The following is a 26515-nucleotide window of genomic DNA, read 5'->3' as shown; positions in this document are numbered from 1 at the left end:
GTGTGGAAGGTGCTGCCAGGGGTGGTAGTGGAGGATGAAGGAGAGAGGCATTTAAGAAGCTCTTTGATGGACACATGAATATCCAGAGAATGGAGGGATATGGTCCATGTCCTAAGTTCAACAGTCTGAATGTGGAGAAGACCAAGGAAATCATTGTGGACTTCATGAAGGTGCAGATGAACCTTTCCCCTCTGTGAATACATGGCTCCTCTGTAAAGAGAGTGAAATGCACCAAGGTCCTGGGAATTGACATCATGGATGACCTCACCTGGTCCCTTAATATCCCCTCCCTGAACAAGAAGGCACAGCAGCGTCCCCAGTTCCTGAGGAGATTGAGGAAAGCAAAGACTCCTCCTGCATTTTACAGGAGAACCATTGAGAGCATCCTGACAAGTTGCATCTCCATCTGGTATGCGAGCAGCTGAACAGCAGGCACGAAGTCCCTACAAAGGACTATGAGAACAACAGAGGGAATCATAGAGGTCTCCCACCTATCCATCGGCGGCATTTATCAGCAGTGTTGCGTACACAGGGCCTTTAGTATTATTTATGATCTCAGCCATCCATCCAGCATCCTCTTTGACTTTCTATCAACAGATAGAAGACTCCAACACTTAACACCAAGAACATAGAAATCTACAGCACAGTACAGGCCCTTCAGCCCACAATGTTGTGCCGACCAAGTAACCTACTCTAGAAACTGCCTAGAATTTCCCTAGCACATAGTCCTCTATTTTTCCAAGCTCCGTGTACCTATCTAAGTGGCTCTTGAAAGACCCTATTGTATCTGCTTCCACCACTGCCACCGGCAGTGCACTCCACGCACCCACCACACTCTGTGTGAAAGACTTACCCCTGACATCCCCTCAGTATCTATTTCCAAGCACCTTAAAACTATGTCCCCTCGTTTTAGCCATTTCAGCCCTGGAGAAAAGCTTCTGGTTATCCACACGATCAATGCCCCTCATCATCTTATATATCCCTATCAGATCACCTCTCATCCTCCGTCGCTCCAAGGAGAGAAGGCCGAGTTCACTCAACCTATTCTCATAAGGTACACCCACCAATCCAGGCAACATCCTTGTAAATACCCTCTGCACTCTCTCTATGGTATCCACATCCTTCTTGTAGTGAGGTGACCAGAACTGAACACAGTTCTCCAAGTGGGATCTGACCAGGTCTTAGATAGCTGTAACATTACCTCACAGCTCTTGAACTCAATCCCATGGTTGAAGGCCAACACACCATACACCTTCTTAACAACGCTATCAACCTGCTCAGCAGCTTTGAGTGTCCAAAGGATACAGACCTGAGATCTCTCCGATCCTCCACACTGCCAAGAGTCTTACCATTAATACTATATTCTGTATTCAAATTTGACACACCAAAAACAGTCAGGGTGGGAAACAGTTTCTTCCATCAGGTCATGAGGCTTCTGAGTTCCCTGCCACATCACATTCAAAGTGTCACTGGTTAATCTGATCTGTACCTTACCATATTTAATTTATGCAATTTAATTTGTTTATTTATGTGTAATCCATCTGTAGATTTTATCCTTACTTTCAAAAGTTTTTGCTTGTTATGTATACTACAGTGCTTTACACCCTGGTTCAGAGAAACGCTGTCTTGTTTGATGGTGTACATGTATAAGGTTAAATGACAATAAACTTGACTTGATATATAGGCAGAAGGGATTAATTCAGTTAGACATTTAATTACTAGTTTAATTAGTCTGGCACAATATCATTGCTGCTGCTGTGCTATTCAATGTCTATGCTGAACAGAATACCGAAAAAAGTCTCATCTACCCATGCATGGTCTATATCCACCTATTCTCTGGATGTTCATGTGTCTATCTAACAACTTCTTAACTGCCACAACATATATGCTTCCACCATTGCCCCAGGGAGCCCAATGCTGGTGCCTATCACACTCTGTGTAAAAAAAATCCCCTATACAGTACCTTTAAACTTCTTTAAATCTCCTTTAACCTTTCCCCATCTCTGATATGGAGGGGTCCTTACACAGGATCGGAAAATATTGCAGAGGGTTGTAAGTTTAGCCAGCTCCATCACGGTCATTAGCCTCCACAGAATCGAGGACATCATCAAATGACGATGCCTCAAAAATGTGGCGTCCAACATTTAGGATTCTCATCAACCTTCATATTACTACCAGCAGAGAGGAGGTACAGGATGCTGAAGGCACACATTCAGAGTTTTAGGAACAGCTTCTTCCCCCTCTGCCTTCAAATTTCTAAATGGACAATGAACCAATCCATGAGCATTACCTCCACATCCCGGCCCGAAACGTCGACTGTACCTCTTCCTATAGATGCTGCCTGGCCTGTTGCGTTCACCAGCATTTTTTGCGTGTGTTGCTCAACATTTTTGCTCTTATTGTAATTTATACTTTGTTTCTATAGATTGGATGTCTCTAGTTCCACAGGTGATATGCTGCGATATCTTGGTGGTAGTTGTTCAGAGACTTCTTCAAGCCGGCCTGGTTAAAATCCCCCACTATGACTGGAAAGACATCAGGTGTTGTTTCATGACTGCTGATCATGGTGCTCAGTTCCTCCTGAACCCGCCTGACATTGTCCTGAGGTGGAATGTTCACTGCTACCAGGAAAATGGCGGATAACTCCCTCGGCAGATAAAATGGACGACATTTGACCACCAGACGGTCCATGTCGGAGGAGCAGGACAGAAACAGTCACGTCTGTGCGCCACAATCAGTTAATCATGAAGCATACTACCCCTCCTTACCTTTAAAAGACTCAACTGACATGTCTTTAGGGTGAATGGTGAAGCGCTGCATCCAAATTGGCGGGGGCTAGTCATGTTTCCATGAAGCAAAGTACACTATAATCCCTGATGCCTCCCTGGTTTTGCAATCTTGCTCTGAGGTCTGCAGTTTTATTTTCTAGATGCTGCACGTTTGCCGGCAAGATAGTCAGGAGTGAGTTCTAAGGTCCCTGCATTTCTATCGTACCTATAGCCCAGTGTGTCTTTTTCGCTTCCGTTACCTTAAAGGGGAACTACACTCCTGTCCTGAGCCTGCTGCCTGGGGTCTGTTGGTTCTGAGGATTGATACGATTTATTAAAATCATTTAAAAATGATGTTGCTCACTGAAGTGTCCATGGCTGTGGCTGTGGATTTCAGCTGTAATAGTCCTAAACAGAAATATTAGATGAGTCCTATTGCAGCTGCAAAGAAATAGTCACCACTTATTCTTGCCTTCTTGAGATAAGCTGGGTTGCCTTCGCCCGCGTCTGACCAAGTGCAAGATAAGGAACTGCTGTGTGTTTGTTCTTGCAGAGAAGTGGCTCGAGCACAACATCCCTGGTACCAAGAATCTTCAGGCCTTGCCACTCAGAGACTTGTGCTGATGTTATTTTATCACTGCGCTATCATATGTACTGTATGTACTGCATCTTGCACCGTGGCCCTGAGGGAACGATATTTCATTTAGCTGTACACAAGGGTACGGTGAATGACAATTAAACATGAACTTGTGCGAGACAGATTCATTTTGACAGATCAGGGAACTGAGGGCTGTGAGGAACTTGCACGGAGGAGGAGATAAGGCCTGGGGCCGATCAACCGTGATCACGCTGAATGATGGGACAGGCTAGAGTGACCGTGGCCTGTTCCTGCTCCTAGATTATTATCCAACCAGCGGGATGGATTTTCCGGCTATTCTGGGACTGCAGGCATCTTCTAACACATGGGAACTTGGTTCACAGCCACTATTCTGACTTTCAAACAGAGTCCTGTGGTGAGAAAATGTATTCTGAACCTACTCTATTCTGTGCCTGGTGTGTATTTTGTGACGTGAACACTACTGATATCTAACCAGTGGTGTTACTACCCCGGGAGAGCTTGACTGAATAACATAGAGTAAGTTTTATTCTATAGTTATGTCTGCCTTTGGTTCATTAATGTCCATAGGAGATTCAAAGTCAGAGAGAGGAATTAATTTATCCCTGGGCTATTTAGCCATTCAAAGTTCAAAATTTAAAGTAAATTTATTATCAGAGTACATATACAGTATAATACCATCAGATTCATTTTGTTGCTGGCGTTGACAGGAAAACTAAAGAAATTCATTGAAATTCTATGAAAAACCTTACATGAACAAGGACTGATAAACAGTCAATGTGTAAAAGAAGACAAAGTGTGCAAACAAAAAAAATTGAGATAATATTGAATTTTAAAGAATCCTTAAAAGTGAGTAACAATAGAACCAGAGGGGAAAAATTGGGTGAATTGGCTATTGTCACAAACCTGTTTCTGGGAAACGGTGGTGGACATTCAAATTTATTGCTGCAGATAAGGGAGGTAGCGAGATGAACTAATGAGGGAGAGAGATGACATTCCGGAGAAAATGTAGATGTTGAAGTGACTCCCTTGGAATTTGTGTAGCGAAAGTAGTATAGAAGAATGGCAAGCACAATTTGGCCAGTATGTGTTCAATATCATAAACCCCCAGTATGATGTTCTTATTGGGGGATCGGAGGTGGCGAGGGTCAGTAACTTAAAATTCCTGGGCATTATCATTTCAAAGGTTCTGTCCTGGGACCAGCATGTAAGTAACATTTCAAAGAAGGTTCAGCATCTCCTCTACTTTCTTAAAAGCTTGCTCAGATTTGGCATGTCATCCAAAACTTTGACAGACTTCTAAAGCTGCACAGCGGAATGTACCCTGACTAGATGCATCAGAGAAACATCAATGTCCAAGAACTGAAAAGCCTACAAAGAGTGGTGGATACAGCCCAGGGTATCACAGGAAAAGCTCTCCCCAGTATTGGGCACAACCACAGGGGACCATAGCCTCAAGAAGGCAGCATCCATCATCAAGGACCGCACCCCCCCCCCCCCCACCGTCCAGACCATAATCTCTTTTCGCAGCTGCCATCAGGATGGAGGTACAGGAGCTGTAGGTCCAACACCACCAGGTTCAGGAACAGTTATTAGCCTTCAACTATCAGGCTCCTGAAGCATCATGGATATCTACACTCACCTCAACACTGAACTGATTCCACAACTTATGGACACACTTTCAAGGACTGCTCTCAGTTTTATTTATTTTCTTCTTTTTTTTACTATTATTATTATTTTTTTATTGTATTTGCACAGTTTGTGTCCTTCTTGCACATTGGCTGTTTCTCAGTCTTTGTCTGTGTGTAGTTTTTCATTGATGCTATTGTACTTCATGGTTCTACTGCAAATGCCCGCAAGAAACCAAATCTCAGGGGGTGGTTATGAAGACCTATACAGAGTGTACTTTGATAATAAATTACTTTGAACTTTGATACAATGTTTTATAGGTCATAAATGCCACATCACAGCCTGAGATTTTGAATGGTGCTGTACAAAGACAATGTTTTCTCCTTAAGCATCTACTTTGACTCTACCGTGGGGAGCTCGAGATGTGTCCATATCAAATCCAAATACCACAGAAATTTAAGTTGGGCTATCAATTGTCTTCCCAACATGTGATTCCCAGGGTCTTCCGTCCTCTAGAAGCTTTCAAGGCCTGCATTCCCAAGTTCACACCTCACCATGTCCTGTTAGCCTGCACAAACATGCACTGAAGGTGTAAAACTGTGGCACATGCAGAGTGACAGTTGGTATTTCAGCTGCTGCCTGAAGTGGTTCCAGTTCCCATGGACAAACTGGGAATCAAATCTTACCCACATCAAGCAGAGTCTGTTTCCCACAACCCCACGCTGCCAAGGGACATTGTGACGGACAGCCTGCACCATAGGGTTACTCGTCACAGTCAATACTGCCACATTTTCCTGGCGCAATACAACTACCCATCAAGCTTCATGTTCATTTCTTCACATTTGTACAACAGGAATAAATATTCCATAGTCATTTCTTAAGTAATACTTCAGAGAATGATGCCAGAATTCCAGGGTCTGATCTATTCCTGATCTGGAATTAAGCAAAACCAAATCACCGGTAATTGTTATAATAAAATTACTGGATTTCTAGTATTTCCATCAGGGGTGGAGCTTTGTTGTTCCTGACTGGTTTGTATTGCCACTGTCTGTAAAGAGTTTGTACATTCTCCACGTCTCCCGTGACCACGTGGGTTTCTTCCGGGTGCTCCAGTTTCCTCCCACATTCCAAAGACATACTTGTTAGTAAGTAAATTGGCCTGTTTCTGTGCTGTATCCCGAAATAAATAAAAGGTGACTCCCCTTCCACCGATGTTTGCTTCTAAGTCGGACAAGCAAGCCTCTTGTTCCACAGGTTTAAGTTTGTGTATTGTTCAGGTGCTTCTTCCCTCCGCCAGCCTGCAGGTCACCCTTGGGCAAGGTGTAGCACCTGCTTAACCACCCCCCCCCCCCGATCAGGTTCATGTGAAGCAATAAGAGCAGGAGGCTGATGATCGTATGAACAGCTGGTGCACATCACAAGTCCTGGTTTTGCAACCACTGACACCAGGTAGACAATTTCTGAAGAGTATTGATAATGGCTGGGGTCACACGTCTTGTAAAGCTACTGCCCAGAAGAAGGCAATGGCAAACTACAGTAGAAACATTTGCCTTGCCAAGACCGTGATTGCCCACATCATACAACATAGCACATAATGAACGAACAGACGGTTTAGGTCACTCTGTTGTGGGAAAGACATCACTAGGCTAAAAAGAGTGCAATAAAGGTTTCCGTAAATGCTACTGTGACTCAAGAGCCTCAGTTATAGGGAAAGGTTGAGCAGACTAGAATTCTAATCCTTGCAACGTAAGGAAACTAGAGGGGTGAGCTTTTTGAGGAGTCTAAGATCATGAAGGACACAGAGAGAGTGAATGCACAGTCTTTTTCTGAGGGAAGGAGAACCGAAACCTAAAGAGTGGAGGTTTAATGTGACAGAGTCAGATTCTATTATGGTTTTTGGATTTACTGAGTATGCCCGCAAGAAAATGAATCTCGGGGTTGTATAGGGTAACATATATGTACTTTAATAATAAATTCACTTTGTAATTTGTACTTTGTACCTGAGAGGCAACATCTTCGCAAGGTTGTGGGAATATGGAATGAGCTCCCAGAGAAAGTATTTGAGGCAGGTACAATGGATTCCAGCTAACTAGGGCACATTGGGACCAGTACATCTTGGCCCAGTTAAGCAGCTGCAAAATTAGCTGAAGTTCCATGGAAATACTTAAAAATCTATAAACAAGACAAACTACTATTTAACTGAGTAAAAGATTATGCATTTAAATGAAATACAGAACAAATAAGAACATCACCAATACTACTGTTGGTTGTCCTTTGTATCCAATGATGACAGAAAATCTATGTGGGAGAGTTTTTAAAATGGAGAAGCCATTGCACTGGGGCATTTCCACTCTCAATCTTGGAAGTCTGGGTCCAATGGTAGAAGTAGACATCATAACTTTGGTCTTCCCTGGTGACAATGACTTCTGTGGCTTGTTATGTGGCTTTGTTCTCCATGAGGGTTGCAGAAAGGCCTTCTGGCTGCTGGATCTCATCGTAGATCTCATCACCCCAGTTCTCCAAAGCTGACTTCACATGCTAGAACAGGCATGTCCCTATCTCAACGGGTATGAGATCCGCTGGCTATGGTTTAGCCCACCTGCCAAAGCCATGTATCAGAGTATGACCACTATCGTATGCAAACACCTACTTTGAACCACAGGTGAGAGCTGGGTGTCTGGTGGGACAAAAGGCAACAATCAAGATGATTGTTGATAACTTCAAATTCTTCATAGTTCCTAACTTGTTGAAATAGTAAAATCATTCCATTATCACTCTCAGCTGTTTCTGGCATCTCCAAGCCTCAATGCTTGAACTGCAGTGAGCAAAACAGTTCTAAAGTCTGACTGCTTATTTCTCAGCAACTATCAGTGATAAAGATCACTGGTCTTTGAACACAAACATGTGCTACTGACACTATATAAAAACTATTTTCACTCTAAGTACAGTATAGTGCCTAATAGCTACACAAGTGTGGATAACTGATGCTAGTTAGGAACTGTTTGGCAATAGTCTTGTGCCCCAATTAAATGAAGGGAATCCCAGCAATTTTCTTGATTAGTTTTTGTTCTTTATGAGTTGCTCCAAATAAGTGGCTGGCTCAATTAACTGGACTTCACTGTATAATAATAAAATTTAAAATAGATTTGGACAGGTGCATTGATAGGAAAGGTTTAAAGGAATATGAATCAAACATGGGCAAATGGGGCTAGCTTAGATAGAAGCTTGTTCAGCACGGATGAGTTGGGCCGAAGGGCCTGGTTCCATGTTGTATTACATTATGGCATCAAGATGACACGACCTGTCCACAAGAGTTTCCATTGCTTTATCTTGGTGGAGGTGCTATTCAACATTTGCCTCCTCCAGTACGCTGGTGTTAGTGTGCAGATGACCGTCAAAAGTTTTCATAAGAAGCTTTGGTGGTATTGTTCCGGGCAGGTGGTCACATCCCTCAAAAACAGATCTTTTAAACTCATTTGAGTGAAGGTCAGCGAGACCCTGAAAGACAAAGGAAACACATCAAAGATACCATTAAAATCAGCCTGAAGTAAATCCAACATTACATCTTAAAACTGGGAAGACTTTGCACTCAATAGCTACACCTGGAGGAAATCTGATCAAGAGGGAGCTGCGCTACATGAGAACGACCTCCGCTGTTCCACAGACAACAAGTGTCAGCAGTGAAAGGAGAGACTGAACAATCAAAAGACCGAACCACTATCCACAGCCACCACTTACGCTTGTCCACACTGAACCAGAATATGTCGATCCCCGATTGACCTCTACAGCCATCTAAGGACCCACCAATGAACAACCCCTTAGAAGAACTTCATACTCCATTTGAGTTATTACTATTATTACTCTATGATTCTAAGTTAAGTATTGCTACTGGGCCTCTGGAAATCTCAGGATGCTCAAATCACTCTACATCTAACAGTTACTTTTGAAGAACACTCAAAATTGAAAGGTAGAGAACAATATAGCCAATTTGTGCCTAGCAAGCTCCCACAAACAGTGCACAATAGACAAATTTCACCAACATGGCTCCATGACACTCTCATAAATTTATTGAATTGGAAGGGGGATAAACGTTGGAGATATTTCCCCTACTCTTTGTGGCAAGGACAGGGAAGGAGAAACAGCTTTGTTTAATTGGAAAAATGCTACCACACTCTGATGGTCTGCATTGGAAATCTTTGTGCCCAAGTTCTGTCTGAAATAAACTGAAGGAAGAACTAATGAGGCCTTAAAGAGATTGTGAAGGTTGGGAGAGTGTTTTGAGATGGATGAATGTGCAGTGTCCAGTAACGACTGGAAAAGGAAGCACAAGTGGTTGATAGGTGCAACAGAGTGTGTGAGAAGTGAAGCAAGGCCAGAGGAAGGGGAAGAGAACGAGAGGGGGAGGAACTGGGAAGGCTTTGAAGAAAAGTATGAGAGGTGTAATTATAATGCACTGGGAACGGCAGAGGGCCGCAGGTTTGGGATCGTATGAGTGATTATATGCAGAGAAGAATAAAGGTTTTGCCATTGTGGATAAAGGAAGTGTGATAAAAGATTGAAAGGATTAGTTTTATTTGTCACTGAACAGTGTCGGATCGATTGCAAGACTGTGGCATGTGCACCTGTAGCTGATTGATCGTGCAGTGAATTGATCGGGCCTCCTGCTCTCTCTTTCTGTGTAAGCTTTTGAGTGCGCATGTTTCGTCTTGGTGGGCCCCATTCAATACTCCCACACTATAAGCTGCCCAGTGCGTACTGCTACTAAGATGACACAGTAAAAATGTTTACTCATACCACCACATTGTCGTTCCTACTTGGCGCGAACCTAAGCCACACGTGCAATGAACTTTGACACATAGAGTGAAACACGTTATTTTGCGTCAACGACGAACACAGTCTGAGATGTGCTGGGGGCAGCCGGTAAGCATCGACACACTTCTGCCACCAACATAGCATGCTCACAACTTAGTAACACGAACCTGTGCAGTGCCCTAAAAATAAACTTTGTCACTGAAGTGACGATGTTTATTTTTACCTGAACTCTACAGCGTAGGAAATGAAATGGTTGCACACGTGTGCACGCGCGCACGTGCACACACACACACGTGCACACACACACACACACACACACACACACACACACACACACACACTCTTTCACAATTATGCAGGCACACACATAAACATATACGCACAGCCACGCACACAAAACACACACAATCCAGATACCGAGCCTAGGTAACAATGGGGGCTGAGTCAGACACTTGAAGTTCATGACTCACGGGAGGTTTGGGGTTCAGTGCCAATGATCATTTAGTCGCTGACCTACTTTCGAGGTAACGTCAAGGGTAAACCGAACAGAACATTTTCTCCAGTGGAGACTAGTAAACAGTTAACCCCCAGTGACAGACAGCCTCAGGCACGCGGCCCAAGATGCACAAAGCCCAGGTACAGAAATAGGAGAAGGGAAATGGGTCTGCAGCTGTTCCAAGTGGCAGCACACAACACGTCATCTGACTCACTCAGAATCCAGCCTCACTGTATCATCATATGCTGGCTGAAGTCTCACAGCAATGAATGACTACTCTCCCTCTTCCAGCAATGCCAGTGAAAGATGTGAAACATTCGCATCAATGCTGTTTACGACGCACACTTACAGCTGCTAGCTGAAAATAATATTTCTATATTCTGGGCCAAATCCTCTCAGTTTGAAAAATCTCTGCGCCCGCCTCCCCTTTGTTTTGTTTCCCCTCCTCTCTCTCTAACATCGATTCTTCCACACTTCCCATGTGTGACAGATGGCACTTCATCTGAACTGCACTGCACACTCTACCAGAGCATATTAAGTAACCAGCCTCGAACACTGATCCTCCACGGGTCTGGTTGTCGAGGTAAAACAGCCTCTCGAAGCCGTGAAGTCAAGCCGTCCGCTTCGGAATTCTGTTTATAATATATTCCATTCCTGGGAAGGATTTTTTTCCGCCGCTTCATGTGTGCTGGGGAAATTATCGGCTCAAAGTCGTTGGAAAGGAACAGCAGCTCGTGCTTGATCAGCACGTTTCTGGCATCTCCAAGCCCCGTGGGCATCTTTTAGAGCCGGTGAAGCCACACAGGCTGAGGAGAGGAGGGGAGAGAGAAGTTCCCTGCAGAAAGGCATCATGGACGCGACTCCACAAGAGGTTCTGCACCAGGGATGCATAACAATCTCGGGATATGGGGCAGTGCCAGAATGTGGCTCGCTCAGTTCAGGGAGTAATGAAACAACTGATTGGAACAGTGGCAGCTCAGAGACGAACCGCTCCAGTGACTCATCTGTGGACTCCTGCCAGTTCTCCCCTCGGCCTCCCTACCGCGCGACAACTCAAGGAGCCTCTGCCGACCCTTGCAAGATTCAGGTCCCCTCAGAAGGCAAGAGCGACACGGGCCGTCAGGTTGGGAAGTTGCGAATACGCCACCCAGGCCGGGAGAGGCAGAACGCCAGCGAGAGGGAGAAGCTGAGGATGAGGGGCCTGTCCAGGGCCCTTCACAACCTGCGGTCCTACCTGCCCCCGTCCGTGGCGCCCGCCGCTCAGAGCCTGACCAAGCTGGAGACCCTGCGGCTGACCATCCGCTACATCGCCCACCTGACGGAACTGCTGGCACTGAGCGAGGAGGGTCCGTCGGCAGGCAGAGACACAGAGGGCGTGCGCTGGGTGGGATGCCCGCAAGGGTGGTGTCCAGGCAGTCAGAATCCCCCACTGGAACATCCGCCCTATCCAGGAGTCTCGGTAATGAACGGCAGGAGTGGGCTGGAGGCTGCTTTTCAGGATATCCCCCACAGTCAGGTATGTCAGCTATTTCCCCTCCTGGCTTCAGTGCTGGAGATGACAGCCCCTTTAACTAACATTGTACAAATCAAACCAAAATTCATCACCTATAGTAAATTAAGCCATCATTTCTATTTATTTATTTAGAGATAGATCGCAGTCACAGGCCCTTCCGGCCCAACAAGTGCATGTCACCCATTTACACTCATGTGACCAATTAGCCTGTCACCAAATCAAGAAATTCTGCAGGTGCTCAGAGACACAATGTTTATTCCTCTCCTTAGATGCCTCCTGACTTGCTGAGTTCCTCCAGCATTGTGTGTGTGTGTGTGTGTGTGTTAACCTACTAACCCATACATCTTTGGAGTGTGGGAGGAAACCAGAGCACCCGGAGGAAACCCATGCTGTCCTGGAGAGAATGTACAAACTCCCTGCATACAGTGGCAGAATTGAACCCAGGTCTCTGGTGCTACAATAGTGTTACGCTAACCACTATGACTGTTCCTCTGGCACAGCAAGTATGGGTATAGTGATAAAGCATCAGTAACCCTGATGCTTTATCACTATACTCAGGTTGGAGGAACAACACCTTATATTCCGTCTGGGTAGCCTCCAACCTGATGGCATGAACATTGACTTCTCTAACTTCCGCTAATGCCCCACCTCCCCCTCGTACCCCATCCGTTATTTATATACACACATTATTTCTCTCACTCTCTTTTTTTCTCCCTCTGTCCCACTGACTATACTCCTTGCCCATCCTCTGGGTTTCCACCCCGCCTTTTCCTTCTCCCTGGGCCTCCTGTCCCATGATCCTCTCATATCCCTTTTGCCAATCAACTGTCCAGCTTTTGGCTCCATCCGTCCCCCTCCAGTCTTCTCCTATCATTTTGGATCTCCCCCTCCCCCTCCCACTTTCAAATCCCTTACTCACTCTTCCTTCAGTTAGTCCTGACGAAGGGTCACGGCCTGAAACATCGACTGTACCTCTTCCTAGAGATGCTGCCTGGCCTGCTGCGTTCACCAGCAACTTTGATGTGTGTTGCAGTAACCCTGACACTCAAGTTCAGGTCCTGCCAGGCCAAGGGGGAGTTTTTTTATTTCAGAATCAGGTTAAATATCACCGGTATATGTCATGAAATTTATTGTTATGTAGCAGCAGTACAGTGCTGTACATAGTAATAAAAACATTACAGAAAGCATATGGTTAAGAGAAAGAAAACTAGCGAGGTAGTGTTCATGTGTTCAATGTTCATTCAGAAATCTGAAGGCAGAGGGGAAGAAGCTATTCCTGGATCATTGAGTGTTGAGTGTGTGATTTACAACTTGGAGTTAAATGAAGCCAGCGCTGGTATTGATTACCAGAAAACTACCGGAGTGTCATACGAGGGGTGATTGATAAGTTCGTGGCCCAAGGTAGAAGGAGTCAGTTTTAGAAAACCTAGCACATTTATTTTTCAACACAATTCCCTCCTACATTTACACACTTAGTCCAGCGGTCGTGGAGCATACGGACCTTGGACCTCCAGAAAGTGTCCACGACAGGGGTGATTGATAAGTTCGTGGCCTTGGGTAGAAGAAGATGAGTTATACAGCTCTCATTACATGCACGTGCAGTTCAACTCTTTCAGTGATTATGCAGAAAGTTTGAAGTCAATAACTCATCTCCTTCTACCTTAGGGCACAAACATCAATCACCCCTGATGCATTATCAACTGATGAGTTATTAACTTCAAAGTTTCTGCATAATCACTCAAAGAGTTGAACTGCATGAGCATGTAACGAGAGGTGTATAACTCATCTCCTTCTACCTTAGGCCACGAACTTATCAATCACCCCTAGTAAAACCCCATGTCCATCAACTGAAGAACTTTCACTGTGTTTGCCTGGTTTGGCTACTAAGTGACATAGAAAACATAGAAAATAGGTGCAGGAGTAGGCCATTCGGCCCTTCGAGCCTGCACCACCATTTATTATGATCATGGCTGATCATCCAACTCAGAACCCCGCCCCAGCCTTCCCTCCATACCCCCTGATCCCCGTAGCCACAAGGGCCATATCTAACTCCCTCTTAAATATAGCCAATGAACTGGCCTCAACTGTTTCCTGTGGCAGAGAATTCCACAGATTCACCACTCTCTGTGTGAAGAAGTTTTTCCTAATCTCGGTCCTAAAAGGCTTCCCCTTTATCCTCAAACTGTGACCCCTTGTTCTGGACTTCCCCAACATCGGGAACAATCTTCCTGCATCTAGTCTGTCCAATCCCTTTAGGATTTTATACGTTTCAATCAGATCCCCCCTCAATCTTCTAAATTCCAACGAGTACAAGCCCAGTTCATCCAGTCTTTCTTCATATGAAAGTCCTGCCATCCCAGGAATCAATCTGGTGAACCTTCTTTGTACTCCCTCTATGGCAAGGATGTCTTTCCTCAGATTAGGGGACCAAAACTGCACACAATACTCCAGGTGTGGTCTCACCAAGGCCTTGTACAACTGCAGTAGTACCTCCCTGCTCCTGTACTCAAATCCTCTCGCTATAAGTGCCAGCATACCATTTGCCTTTTTCACCGCCTGCTGTACCTGCATGCCCACTTTCAATGACTGGTGTATAATGACACCCAGGTCTCGTTGCACCTCCCCTTTTCTTAATCGGCCACCATTCAGATAATAATCTGTTTTCCTATTTTTGCCACCAAAGTGGATAACTTCACATTTATCCACATTAAATTGCATCTGCCATGAATTTGCCCACTCACCCAACCTATCCAAGTCACCCTGCATCCTCTTAGCATCCTCCTCACAGCTAACACTGCCACCCAGCTTCGTGTCATCCGCAAACTTGGAGATGCTGCATTTAATTCCCTCATCCAAGTCATTAATATATATTGTAAACAACTGGGGTCCCAGCACTGAGCCTTGAGGTACCCCACTAGTCACCGCCTGCCATTCTGAAAAGGTCCCGTTTATTCCCACTCTTTGCTTCCTGTCTGCTAACCAATTCTCCATCCACATCAATACCTTACCCCCAATACCGTGTGCTTTAAGTTTGCACACTAATCTCCTGTGTGGGACCTTGTCAAAAGCCTTTTGAAAATCCAAATATACCACATCCACTGGTTCTCCCCTATCCACTTTACTAGTTACATCCTCAAAAAATTCTATGAGATTCGTCAGACATGATTTTCCTTTCACAAATCCATGCTGACTTTGTCCGATGATTTCACCGCTTTCCAAATATGCTGTTATCACATCTTTGATAACTGACTCCAGGGGTTTCCCCACCACCGACGTTAGGCTAACCGGTCTATAATTCCCCGGTTTCAGTCTCCGTCCTTTTTTAAAAAGTGGGGTTACATTAGCCACCCTCCAATCCTCCGGAACTAGTCCAGAATCTAACGAGCTTTGAAAAATTGTCACTAATGCATCCACTATTTCTTGGGCTACTTCCTTAAGCACTCTAGGATGCAGACCATCTGGTCCTGGGGATTTATCTGCCTTCAATCCCTTCAATTTACCTAACACCACTTCCCTACTAACATGTATTTCGCTCAGTTCCTCCATCTCACTGGACCCTCTGTCCCCTACTATTTCTGGAAGATTATTTATGTCCTCCTTAGTGAAGACAGAACCAAAGTAATTATTCAATTGGTCTGCCATGTCCTTGCTCCCCATAATCAATTCACCTGTTTCTGTCTGCAGGGGACCTACATTTGTCTTTACCAGTCTTTTCCTTGTTACATATCTATAAAAGCTTTTACAGTCCGTTTTTATGTTCCCTGCCAGTTTTCTCTCATAATCTTTTTTCCCCTTCCTAATTAAGCCCTTTGTCCTCCTCTGCTGAACTTTGAATTTCTCCCAGTCCTCAGGTGAGCCACTTTTTCTGGCTAATTTGTATGCTTCTTCTTTGGAATTGATACTATCCCTAATTTCTCTTGTCAGCCACGGGTGCACTACCTTCCTTGATTTATTCTTTTGCCAAACTGGGGTGACTCCCAGCTACCAATGTTGTTTATATTTAAATGCCCTAATATGGGCAACTAAACCACTTGTTTTGCAGGTATAAATTGTGTAAAGTTTCGTTCACTCTATTAAAGGAACAAAGTCACTAAACCGGGAAGAGTGCAACAACAATTTAGGAAAGTGTTAAACACGAGGAATTCTGCAGATTTAGGGATATATTGGCAGGCCGCATGAGCCAGAGTGATTGGGCAAGCTAGGACTTTATTCCTTACAATGTAGGGGACCATGGGTTGATGCACTCATCAGGGGCAGAGGGTTTGTGCGCAGTCTTTTTCAAAGAGAAAGAGAGCCAAATATTAGAGATGAAAAGGAAAACACTTCAAAAAGGGCAGGAGAAGCAACTTCTTCACATAGAGGGTAGTGCATATTTGGAACGAGATGCCAGAGGAAGTGATTGAAGCAGGTCTGATTGCAACATTGTACAAGGCACTTGGACAACTAAGTGAATAGGAAAGATTTGGAGCAGGGGTTTCCAACCTGGGGTACATGGACTCCTTGGTTAATCATAGGGGTCCATGATATTAAAAAGGTCGGTACCCCTGATTTAGAGAGATGTGGGCAAATTGGACTAGCTCAGGTGGACACCATGGTCAGCATGGACAAGTTGGGATGAAGGGCCTTTTTCCATAGTGAATTACTCTATGGCTCTGTGATAGGTGATCAGGGAGGAGCAGAAAGCTTTGCCTTCCTGGTGACATCCAGATCCTGAAAAGTGAACTAACAGAGGAGTGGGTCTGGGCCAATCAGATTACAAGGGTCCAATCCATTCCTTTGGTCTTGCTGGCCAACTGGAAGGCAGGGGCAAGGAAAGTCATGGAATCATACCCTTAGAAGGAGATTCTATGTAGCCTCAGTTTCTTGGATCAGGAAGAGGGGAACCAGTCCCATATTACAGCTCCTGATCATAATCCTACAGCACAGAGAGTGCTTTAGTCAAGAGTAAGCTATCTTTGATACTGTAGAGGTAAGCCACAATATCAAAATTAGGGTAAAATGCCGGAGCGTAAGCTTCATTCTTGGGATCTCAGGTGGGTGGGAGTTAGAACCTGTAAAAGAGGCAGTGCCCCATGTGAAGAGAACTCATTGGATGATCTATACCATGCACTCTGATAAAGCCACTACAGAACTTGTGAGCCTCAGACAGGAATACACAAAACCATCAAGTTTGAAGATAACATAGTTGAAGGTGAGGATGTCTGCAACGGATAAGAGCAGAGCTGGATGATGTTACAATTGAGAAATTTGGGGAACTGGTACTGGAGTTGAGGTCAGCGTAGATCATGATCATACTGAATAGGGAGTAGACTTGAAGAAATGGAATGGTCTACTGCTGATCCCATTTTCTTAAGTTCTTATGTATGGTAGAGGAAATATGTAGTCATGGCAATATCACAGATTTAATAAAAAGGGCACAGCGTACAGGAGTTGGGATGTTATGTTGAAGCTGTACAAGGTGAGGCCAAATTTGGAGTATTGTGTGCAGTCTGGTCATCTACGAAAGGAGAGACAAAAGAACCAAGATGGCCCCCAACATAGAGCAGCAATTTTATACACATAGATAATGAAAATTCCATTCAAATTTGTAGATAAGAGCCAACCAATGATATAGCCATTATTCAAATAATGCAGTACCAAGAGAAGTTATCAGAAACATAATTTGTATACCACTAGAGGAACACTCTGAACTTGCATTATCATTAGGAAGTATAATAAATTTTTACATGCTTATAAGAACTACTTAAAATACAAGCAGATAATTATTTGTTTATACTACAAAGAAAATAACAATTAAGCGGTCTAATCTAAGAATTAAAATCAGTCCAACATGGTAGATATTAGATGACTTGTAACATTTAAGAGAAGTTAGGACAGGCACATGTATGTGAGCACCACGCTGGATTATGTTCTGAGTGCAGGTAGACGGGTCTAGGTAGCAGATCAGGTTGGCATGCACTAGATGGGCCAAAGGGCCTGTTTCTGTACTGTAATACTCTATCACTGTATTAAATAACCTGTTTCTATCTTTACAGAATTTCACCACGAACAATGTGAATCTGCAGCTGGTCCCCTGGTTTCCATGGCAACATTAAAATTTCCCCCAGGGCCTAACATATTTCGAGAAATTAGTCATTTGAAAACTATATTAATTTAAGTATTTTTTCATGTAGATGTTTATTTTGTTAAGCCTGTGAAAATTAGTTGATATATTTTTGTTAATCTAGTTTTCCTGTCTGTATATTTGATCATGAAAGGCAATAAAGCATTTTAAGTTTGATAAATTTTTTGTTGTTCTGTTCTGGGAACAGATGTCTGGGTAGTTTTTTTATTGAATGCACTTTGAGTTCAGATATACGTCCAAGTTCTAGATGATGTGTTATCCTGGACAATAACCTTGCAACAGTCAATAAGCATAAACAATTCGGAGCTGGAACAGGCTGTTCAGCCCCTCAAGTCTGGCTATCATTCAATTCGATCATGGTTAATCCGTTTCATTTGATTTCACATTGTTTCTGAAAATGATTTATTAACCTTAAGTAAAAAAAAAAGAAAATGCTGGATACACAGTAGAGGGTGGTGAATCTCTGGAATTCTTTACTTCAGAGCATTGCGGAGGCTGGATAGTTGGGAATATTTAAAGAGGAAGTGGATAAGATTTGCAACATCAGGGAACTGAGAGGTCTGGGGAACTAGTCTAGAAGAGGAGTTGAGGCCTGGGGTAGATCAGCCAGAATCATATTGAACAGTGGTGCATGTTTAAGCAACTGGAAGGCCTACTCCTGTTCCTTACTTTCTTTTCCACCGTCCTTTATCCGCTCTCCATAGGTATTTCTGTCCACGTGGCTCACTTGTCCACTCATCCCTCCCCACTGATCTCCCTCCTGGCACCTAACCCTGCAAGCACGACAAGAGTTACACCTGCCCACTGCACTTCCTCCCTCATCTCCATTCAGTTCCTCAAACAGTTTTTCATCTGTGAGTCTGTGGTGATCATCTAGTGAATCCAGTGCTCCTAATATGGCCTCCTCTACATCGGTGTGATATGACGCAGATTAGGGGACCACTTTGTAGAGTACCTTTACTCTGTCTGCCGTAAAAATCAGGATCTACTGGTAGCTACCCATTTCAATTGGACTTTCCATTCCCATTCTGATGTGCTGTTCTGAGGCCTCTTCTACTGCAATAATGATGTTAGAGGAGCAGCACCTCATATTCTGTCTTCCACTTCTACGTTTGTAGTTTCTTGTGTTCTTGTGTGAGATATCAGTTCTCATCCCAACTGATCTCTTGACCATCTCATTTAGGCATTTCATTATTGGCTTTCATCTATCAAATCCCTCCATTCAGAATTGCTTCCCTAAATCAGTCCACCTCCACTTCTCCTTTCTTAATAAACTCTAAGAATGCCCCGATGTAGTCCAGTGTCCAGTGTTCTTTGAAAATGTGAAGCATGTATATAAATGTAAACTGTTACTGTAGTTATTACATATGTAGCATATAACGTGAACTCACCAGTCCACATGTATCGCCAGCAAGAAGAGATAAGGTTCCACCTCTGGAGAGGAAGGAGCCTTCCTCTGCATGGCAAAGACTGGCATCTCAGGCAGCCGATGGCGAGAACCATTGATGGGAGAAGATCAGATTGGCATGTTTAGGAATACACAAAGTAGAGACGTTAACCCTAAAAGCCGTTGTGATAGACGTTCAAAATGTCAGTTAATTGGCCACTCTACATTGGAAATCCTGTGCTTTCATTGTTGGAAGCTAAGAGGTAACCATTTGAAGATGGTTGTATTGTTAAATGGTAAATTATTTCAACTATTTTTGGAATTTAAAGAACACAAGGTTGGTATATGTTACACCCAGCAAAAAGCAGATTTACAAACAATGCCAAAAAAGAACCAGAAATTGGATTTCCAGAGTTGAGGATCTCAAATCCTTATGAACAATTAAGCAATCATTACAGCAAACATTCTTTTAATTTAGAGTGCCACAGCAGCGCAGTGGTTAGTGTAATTGGCTCTAAAATGCCAGCGACCACCGATCAGGGTTTGACTCCTGCTGCTGTCTGTAAGGTGTTTTCTATAATAGATAGGTACATAGATGGGAGGGGGTATGGAGGGCTATGATCGGGGTGCAGTAATAGTGCAGCACAGACTGGATGGGCTGAAAGGCCTGTTTCAGTGTTGTAGAGGTCTGTGTCTCTGGGAATGGTGGAGTCTTCCTGAGTAAGTAAACATAGGTGGATCACATTAATTTCCCATTCGCTGGCGTCACTTGATCCAGTATCAAGTGGATGGACACTTGAGGGAACATTGCAGGCTTGTGGGGCAACAAGAGAGAGGCACTGATTAAATTACCCAACAAGGAGGCTCAATGATGTACCACCTTCTTCAAACCCAGTGTTCAGTAACATTTTAAAACTGTAGTCTAATTGCAGACTCCAGTGTATGCCTCTGCTCCCTGGTGACATAGAGTCACAGAGCACAATTACACAGAAACAGGCCGTTTGGCCCATCTAGTTCATACTAAACTGTTATTCTGCCTAGTCCCATTGACCCGTACTTTGACCATAGCCCTCCATACCCCTTCCATCCATGTGCCTATCCAAATTTCTATTAAGTGTTGAAATGAATCCATATCATCACTTCCACATTCACATCACCCCCTGAGTGAAAAAGCCCCTCCTTAGGTTCCCCTTAAGCATTTCACCTTTCACCCTTAACCCGTGACCTCTAGTTCTAGTATCACCCAACCTCATTGGATAAAGCCTGATTGTATTTACCTTATCTATACCCCTTATAATTTAGTGTATCTCTATCAATTTGTAAGTGGTCTATCTCTAATTTGAATATTATACTTCTGCATTATAGTTTGTTCCTGTTAGATAGATAACTTTTATTTAGCCTGTCAAACCCCTTTTCCAGCCGCTGCTGTGAGGAGTTTGTACGTTCTCCCTGTGACTGCGTGGGTTTCCTTCGGGTGCTCTGTTTTCCTCCCACAGTCCAAAGACGTACTGGTTGGCAGGTTAATTGGTCATTGTAAGTTGTCCCATGATTAGGCTAAGATTAAATTTTGGGTTGCTAGGTGGTGTGGTTCAAAGGACCAGAAGAGCCTACTCTGTGCTGTATCACAATAAATTAAAAAAAACTTCCATTTGTCATCTTTTTACACAAAGAAAATGCTATCTGGTCACGTGCAAAAATCATAGCCAATCAGGAAGTCTTTCCTTTCTGTGAGTTATTTCTAACAACGTTCTGCCTTTCACTTGAGCTCATTGGATGTTCTTTATCCCAATTACTTTGCAGCTGTGATTTGGCCTGGGTACATGTCCTTCAAGTACACGCCTCTGGTGATATGTAGGTTTGTTCATTAGATATCACGGAGGAATATAATACAGCTTTAGTGAGACCTCTGCTGTGAGAACAAGTGGGGCCAACACTGCTGGCATCTACCAATGTCCCATATCAAGGAAGCCTGATAGCAGTATTCCATAGGGACCAAATTTAATCGCGAAGCCATTTGATTTCAGGCCGAGTTGAGACTGAAAGGAGACCAGAGTATTCTGGCTATCACTACTTCTATCAAGTGCAGCCCAAATACGCTAATGCCCATCTGTCTATATACAGAATGCCTCCATTCTTTGTACATACATGTGCCCATCTTCTTAAACACCACAATCATACTTCAGAATCAGAATCAGATTTATTATCACCAGCATGCGACATGAAATTTGTTAACAGCAGCAGCAGTTCAATGCAATACATAATCTAGCAGAGAGAAAAAATAATAATAAATAAAAATTTTAAAAATAATAATAAATAAGCAAATAAATTACAGTATATGTATATTGAATAGATTTTTAAAAACATGCAAAAACAGAAATATTGTATATTAAAAAAAAGTGAGGTAGTGTCCAAAGGTTCAATGTCCATTAAGGAATCGGATGGCAGAGGGGAAGAAGCTGTTCCTGAATCACTGAGTGTGCGCCTTTAGGCTTCTGTACCCCCTACCTGATGGTAACAGTAAGAAAAAGGCCGGCCCTGGGTGCTGGAGGTCCTTAATAATGGACGCTGCCATTCTGAGACACTGCTCCCTAAAAATATCCTGGGAATATCCATGCAGAACTCAGCATGGTTTCCTTAAAGGAAAATCCTGCCCGACAAACCTATTGTAATTTTTTGAGGAAATTACAAGTAGGCTAGACAAGGGAGATGCAATGGATGTTGTGTATTTGGGTTTTCAGAAGGCCTTTGACAAGGTGCCACACATGAGGCTGCTAAACAAGATAAGAGCCCATGGAATTATGGGAAATTTACATATGTAGATAGAGCGTTGGCTGATTGGCAGGAAACAGAGAGTGGGAATAAAGGGATCCTATTCTGGTTGGCTGCCAGTTACCAGTGGTATTCCACAGGGGTCCGTGTTGGGGCCGCTTCTTTTTACGTTGTACATCAACGATTTGGATTATGGAATAGATGGCATTGTGGCTAAGTTTGTTGATGATACAAAGATAGGTGGAGGGGCTGGTAGTGCTGATGAAACAGCGAGTCTGCAGAGAGACTTGGATAGATTGGGAGAATGAGCAAAGAAGTGGCAAATGAAATACAATGTTGGAAAGTGTATGGTTATGCACTTTGGTAGAAGAAATAAATGGGCAGACTATTATTTAAATGGGGAGAAATTCAAAGTTCTGAGATGCAACGGAACTTGGGAGTCCTCGTGCAGGATACCCTTAAGGTTAACCTCCAGATTGAGTCGGTGGTGAAGAAGGCGAAAGCAATGTTGGCATTCATTTCTAGAGGAATAGAGTATAGGAGCAGGGATGTGATGTTGAGGCTCTATAAGGCACTGGTAAGACCTCACTTGGAGTACTGTGGGCAGTTTTGGGCTCCTTATTTAAGAAAGGATGTGCTGACATTGGAGAGGGTTCAGAGAAGATTCACTAGAATGATTCTGGGGATGAGAGGGTTAATATATGATGAACGTTTGACCGCTCTTGGAGTGTACTCCTTGGAGTTTAGAAGAATGAGGGGGAACCTCATAGAAACATTTCAAATGTTGAAAGGCATGGACAGAGTGGATGTGGCAAAGTTGTTTCCCATGGTGGGGGAGTCTAGTACGAGAGGGCATGACTCAAGGATTGAAGGGCGCCCATTCAGAACAGAGAAGCAAAGAAACTTTTTTAGCCAGAGGGTGGTGAATCTGTGGAATTTGTTGCCACGGGCGGCAGTGGAGGCCAAGTCACTGGGTGTATTTAAGGCATAGATTGATAGGTATCTGAGTAGCCAGGGCATCAAGGGTTATGGTGAGAAGGCAGGGGAGTGAGACTAAATGGGAGAGTGGATCAGCTCATGATAAAATGGCGGAGCAGACTCAATGGGCCAAATGGCAGACTTCTGCTTCTTTGTCTTATGCTCTTATGGTATTTTGTAAGCTGGTACCCAAGATGGAGCTTACTAGATTTACAACCTTCTACAGCTTCTTTCGGTCTCTTGCAGTAGCCCCTCCATACTAGACAGTGATGCAGCCTGTCAGAATGCCTTCCACAGTACAACTACAGAAGTTTTTGAGTGTATTTGTTGACATGCCAAACCTCTTCAAACTCCTAACGAAGTATAGCCACTGTCTTACCTTGTTTATAACTACATCAGTATGTTGGGACCAGGATAGATCCGTCAGAGATCTTGACACCCTGGAACTTGAAACTGCTCGCTCTCTCCACTTCTGATCCCTCTATGAGGATTGGTATGTGTTCCTTTGTCTTACCCTTCCTGAAGTCCACAATCAGCTCTTTCCTCTTCCTGACGTTGAGTGCCAGGTTGTTGCTGCAGCACCACTCCACTAGTTGGCATATCTCACTCCTGCATGCCCTCTCATCACCACCTGAGATTTTACTAACAATGGTTGTATGGTCAACAAATTTATAGATGGTGTTTGAGCTATGCCTAGCCACACAGTCATGTGTTTATAGGGAGAAGAGCAGTGAGCAGGGCACCCTGCTACCTCCACTATCTCCATTACCATCTATGGCAGAGCCTACCGGCTAGTCATAGTCATAGTCATACTTTCTTGATCCTGGGGGAAATTGGTTTTCGTTAGTTGGACCATAAATAATATATAGTAATAAAACCATAAATAGTTAAATAGTAATATGTAAATTATGCTACCCACCAGTCTGTGTTTTAAAAAAAAATCTTGCCCTGCTCATCTCCTTTTAACCCATCTCTTCCCACCCTCTATTAGATGTTGCATTTCTGAGAAAAAGATGTCTACTCTGTCTTTAAAACCATGACCAAAGACACAGGACTATAATTAGGCCACATTGCCCATTGACACTGCTCCACCATTCCATCGTGGCTGATTTATAATCCTTCTCAACCCCATTCCCCCACCTTCTCCTCATAACTTTCGATACAGCAACTAAGCAAAAACCTATTCAATTCAATTCAACTTTAATTGTCATTTAACCATATGTGAATATTCATGAATACAGCCAAACGAGACAGCGTTACTTCGGGGCCAAGGTGCAAAGACACACACAATTTCACAATCACGTAACACAAGTCCAGACGACCAACAACCCACCCGTGGCGCCACGGCTTGATGTCTACAAGTCAACAAACCCATACAGACTATCAGTAAAAATACAATGATGCAGAATATGTGTATGTATTACCACAAACCAATAAATTTCACAACATATGCGATGATATTTTTTTAGATTATGATAACACCCAGTCCTCTTTTATTGTCATTTAGAAATGCATACGTGCATTAAAAAATGATACAATGTTTCTCTGGAGTGATATCACAGAAAACAGGACAAACCAAAGTCTAACACTGACAGAACCACATAATTATAACATATAGTTACAGCAGTGCAAAGCAATACCATAATTAAATGAAAAACAAACCATGGGCACAGTAAAAATAGTCTCAAAGTCCCCGAGTCGATGGACTCCCAAGTCCCCTATAGTGGCGGCAAAAGAGAGAAACTCCCTGCCATAAACCTCCAGGCACCGTCAACTTGCCGATGCCTTGGAAGCAGCCGACCCCAGCCAACACTGAATCCGTCGGTCCGAAAACTTCGAGCCTCCAACCAGCCTCTCTGATACAGCCTCCTGAGCGCCATCCTCTGCCGAGCGCCTTCAACCTTGCCCCGGCCACTGAAGCAAGTAAAGCCGAGGATTCGGGCCTTCTGCTCCGGAGATTCTGGTTACCACACAGTAGCAGTGGCAGCAAAGTGGGCATTTCAGAAGTTTTCCAGATGTTCCTCCATACTCTCACATCTGTCTCCATCAAATCAGAATTGTGCATGGTCCCCTACTTGACAGATTACAGACATCATCACCGGAGAAGCCACACGCGTTGCTGCCGCGCCACCATCTTCTCCTCCTTTGTGATATTAAACTTGATTCTGATTGTGATTCAAAACCATATCATCCATCACCAAGATAGACAGGGGCAGCAGATACATGGGAACACCAGAACTCCAAGTTGTACATCATCAGCACTCAGAAACATATTTGTTTCAAGTCAATGAGCTGCCTTCACCAGAAGGTTTGCAGTGATGAATGAAGAGTCAAAGTTCAAAGTTAACTTATTCTCAAAGTACAGGTATGTGATCATGCTGCAAGCAGGTTTATCATTGCATCTGTGCAATTACTTGTGCATAGGATAATAAATTCGACTTTGACTTTGGGTTCAAGTTCAAGTTTAATTGTCATTCAGCTATACATGAATAACCATGAATACAGCCAAACAAAACAGTGTTACTCTGGGGCCAAGGTGCAAAACACAGCGTCAGCAGTCATACACAGCACAAGCCATATATCAGACAGCAAGCACATGTCAGTAATATACAGTCACCCAAAAAATATATGGTCCAAGACTCTGAGTGTATGAATGTTGTAGAAATCTGCAGTCAAGCACAATACAGCTTGTCTTCTGCCGAGAAAACACAGGGGGGCAGCACCGACTCCCGGCTGGACACAGTGCCACATGGCCTCTGGTGGAGCGCACTGACCGACCGCTCTCCTTGGCGGCTGTAAACAGGCAGCACCATGGCTTGAAGCCTAGTTCTCTCTACAACTGAGGCTACGCAGCTCCAACACTGTCTGCCCCTGTCATCCTCCAACTGGACTTGCAGCATTTCACATGAACAATGTCCAAAAGAGTCTTGCGATCAGAAGGAAAGCGACTAGGACAATTGTTCACTGTGAGACTGCACCCCTCCTTCGTGCACTGGCTCCTCCGATGCTTCTCTGACCCAGACGACAGCACAATCCGCACCAAGTCCAGCTCCTTCACTTTCTCCACCAACAAGGAACTCGCTGATGGGGCAGGCCTGCAGTACGAAGGGTTCCGGCTCGAAACGTCGACCCATCATTTCCACGGATGTTGCCCAACCTGCTGAGTTCCCCCAGTGTGTAGTGAGTGTTGCTTTGACCCCAGCATCAGCAGATTATTTTGTGTTTACTCCTTCCTCTCCCCCCACCTCTTAATTCTGACATCTTCCCCCTTCCTTTCCAGTCCTGAAGAAGGGATTCAGCCCAAAATGTCAAATGTTTGTTCATTTTCATAGATGCTGCCTGACCTGCTGAGCTCCTCCAACATTTTGTGTGTGTTGCTTTGGATCTCCAGCATCTACAGACTTTCCAGTGTTTATAAAGTTC

At 43.9% G+C, this 26515-nt stretch overlaps 1 protein-coding gene across 1 annotated transcript; it reads left to right on the top strand.

The window, feature by feature from the left end:
- Positions 1-10881: 10881 nt before the first annotated feature.
- On the top strand, positions 10882-17954 carry LOC134355997 (mesoderm posterior protein 1-like). Its single transcript, XM_063066542.1, has 2 exons — positions 10882-11837; positions 17870-17954. Exons 1-2 carry the CDS (start codon positions 11172-11174, stop codon positions 17927-17929), a joined length of 726 nt encoding a protein of 241 aa, XP_062922612.1. The 5' UTR covers positions 10882-11171; the 3' UTR covers positions 17930-17954.
- The last annotated feature ends 8561 nt before the right edge of the window (positions 17955-26515 follow it).

This window comes from Mobula hypostoma, chromosome 13 (assembly GCF_963921235.1).
Source record: "Mobula hypostoma chromosome 13, sMobHyp1.1, whole genome shotgun sequence".
Lineage (NCBI taxonomy): Eukaryota > Metazoa > Chordata > Chondrichthyes > Myliobatiformes > Myliobatidae > Mobula > Mobula hypostoma.
The sequence above is the reverse complement of the archived record's forward strand: the minus strand, read 5'-3'. Positions and strand labels throughout refer to the sequence as shown.

Excerpts from the sequence above, each read along its gene's own strand:
- LOC134355997 (XM_063066542.1), top strand. The coding sequence starts at position 11,172 with ATGGACGCGACTCCACAAGAGGTTCTGCACCAGGGATGCATAACAATC. Across the intron at positions 11,838-17,869 it reads AGGATATCCCCCACAGTCAG|AATTTCACCACGAACAATGT; the intron begins GTATGTCAGCTA and ends CTATCTTTACAG.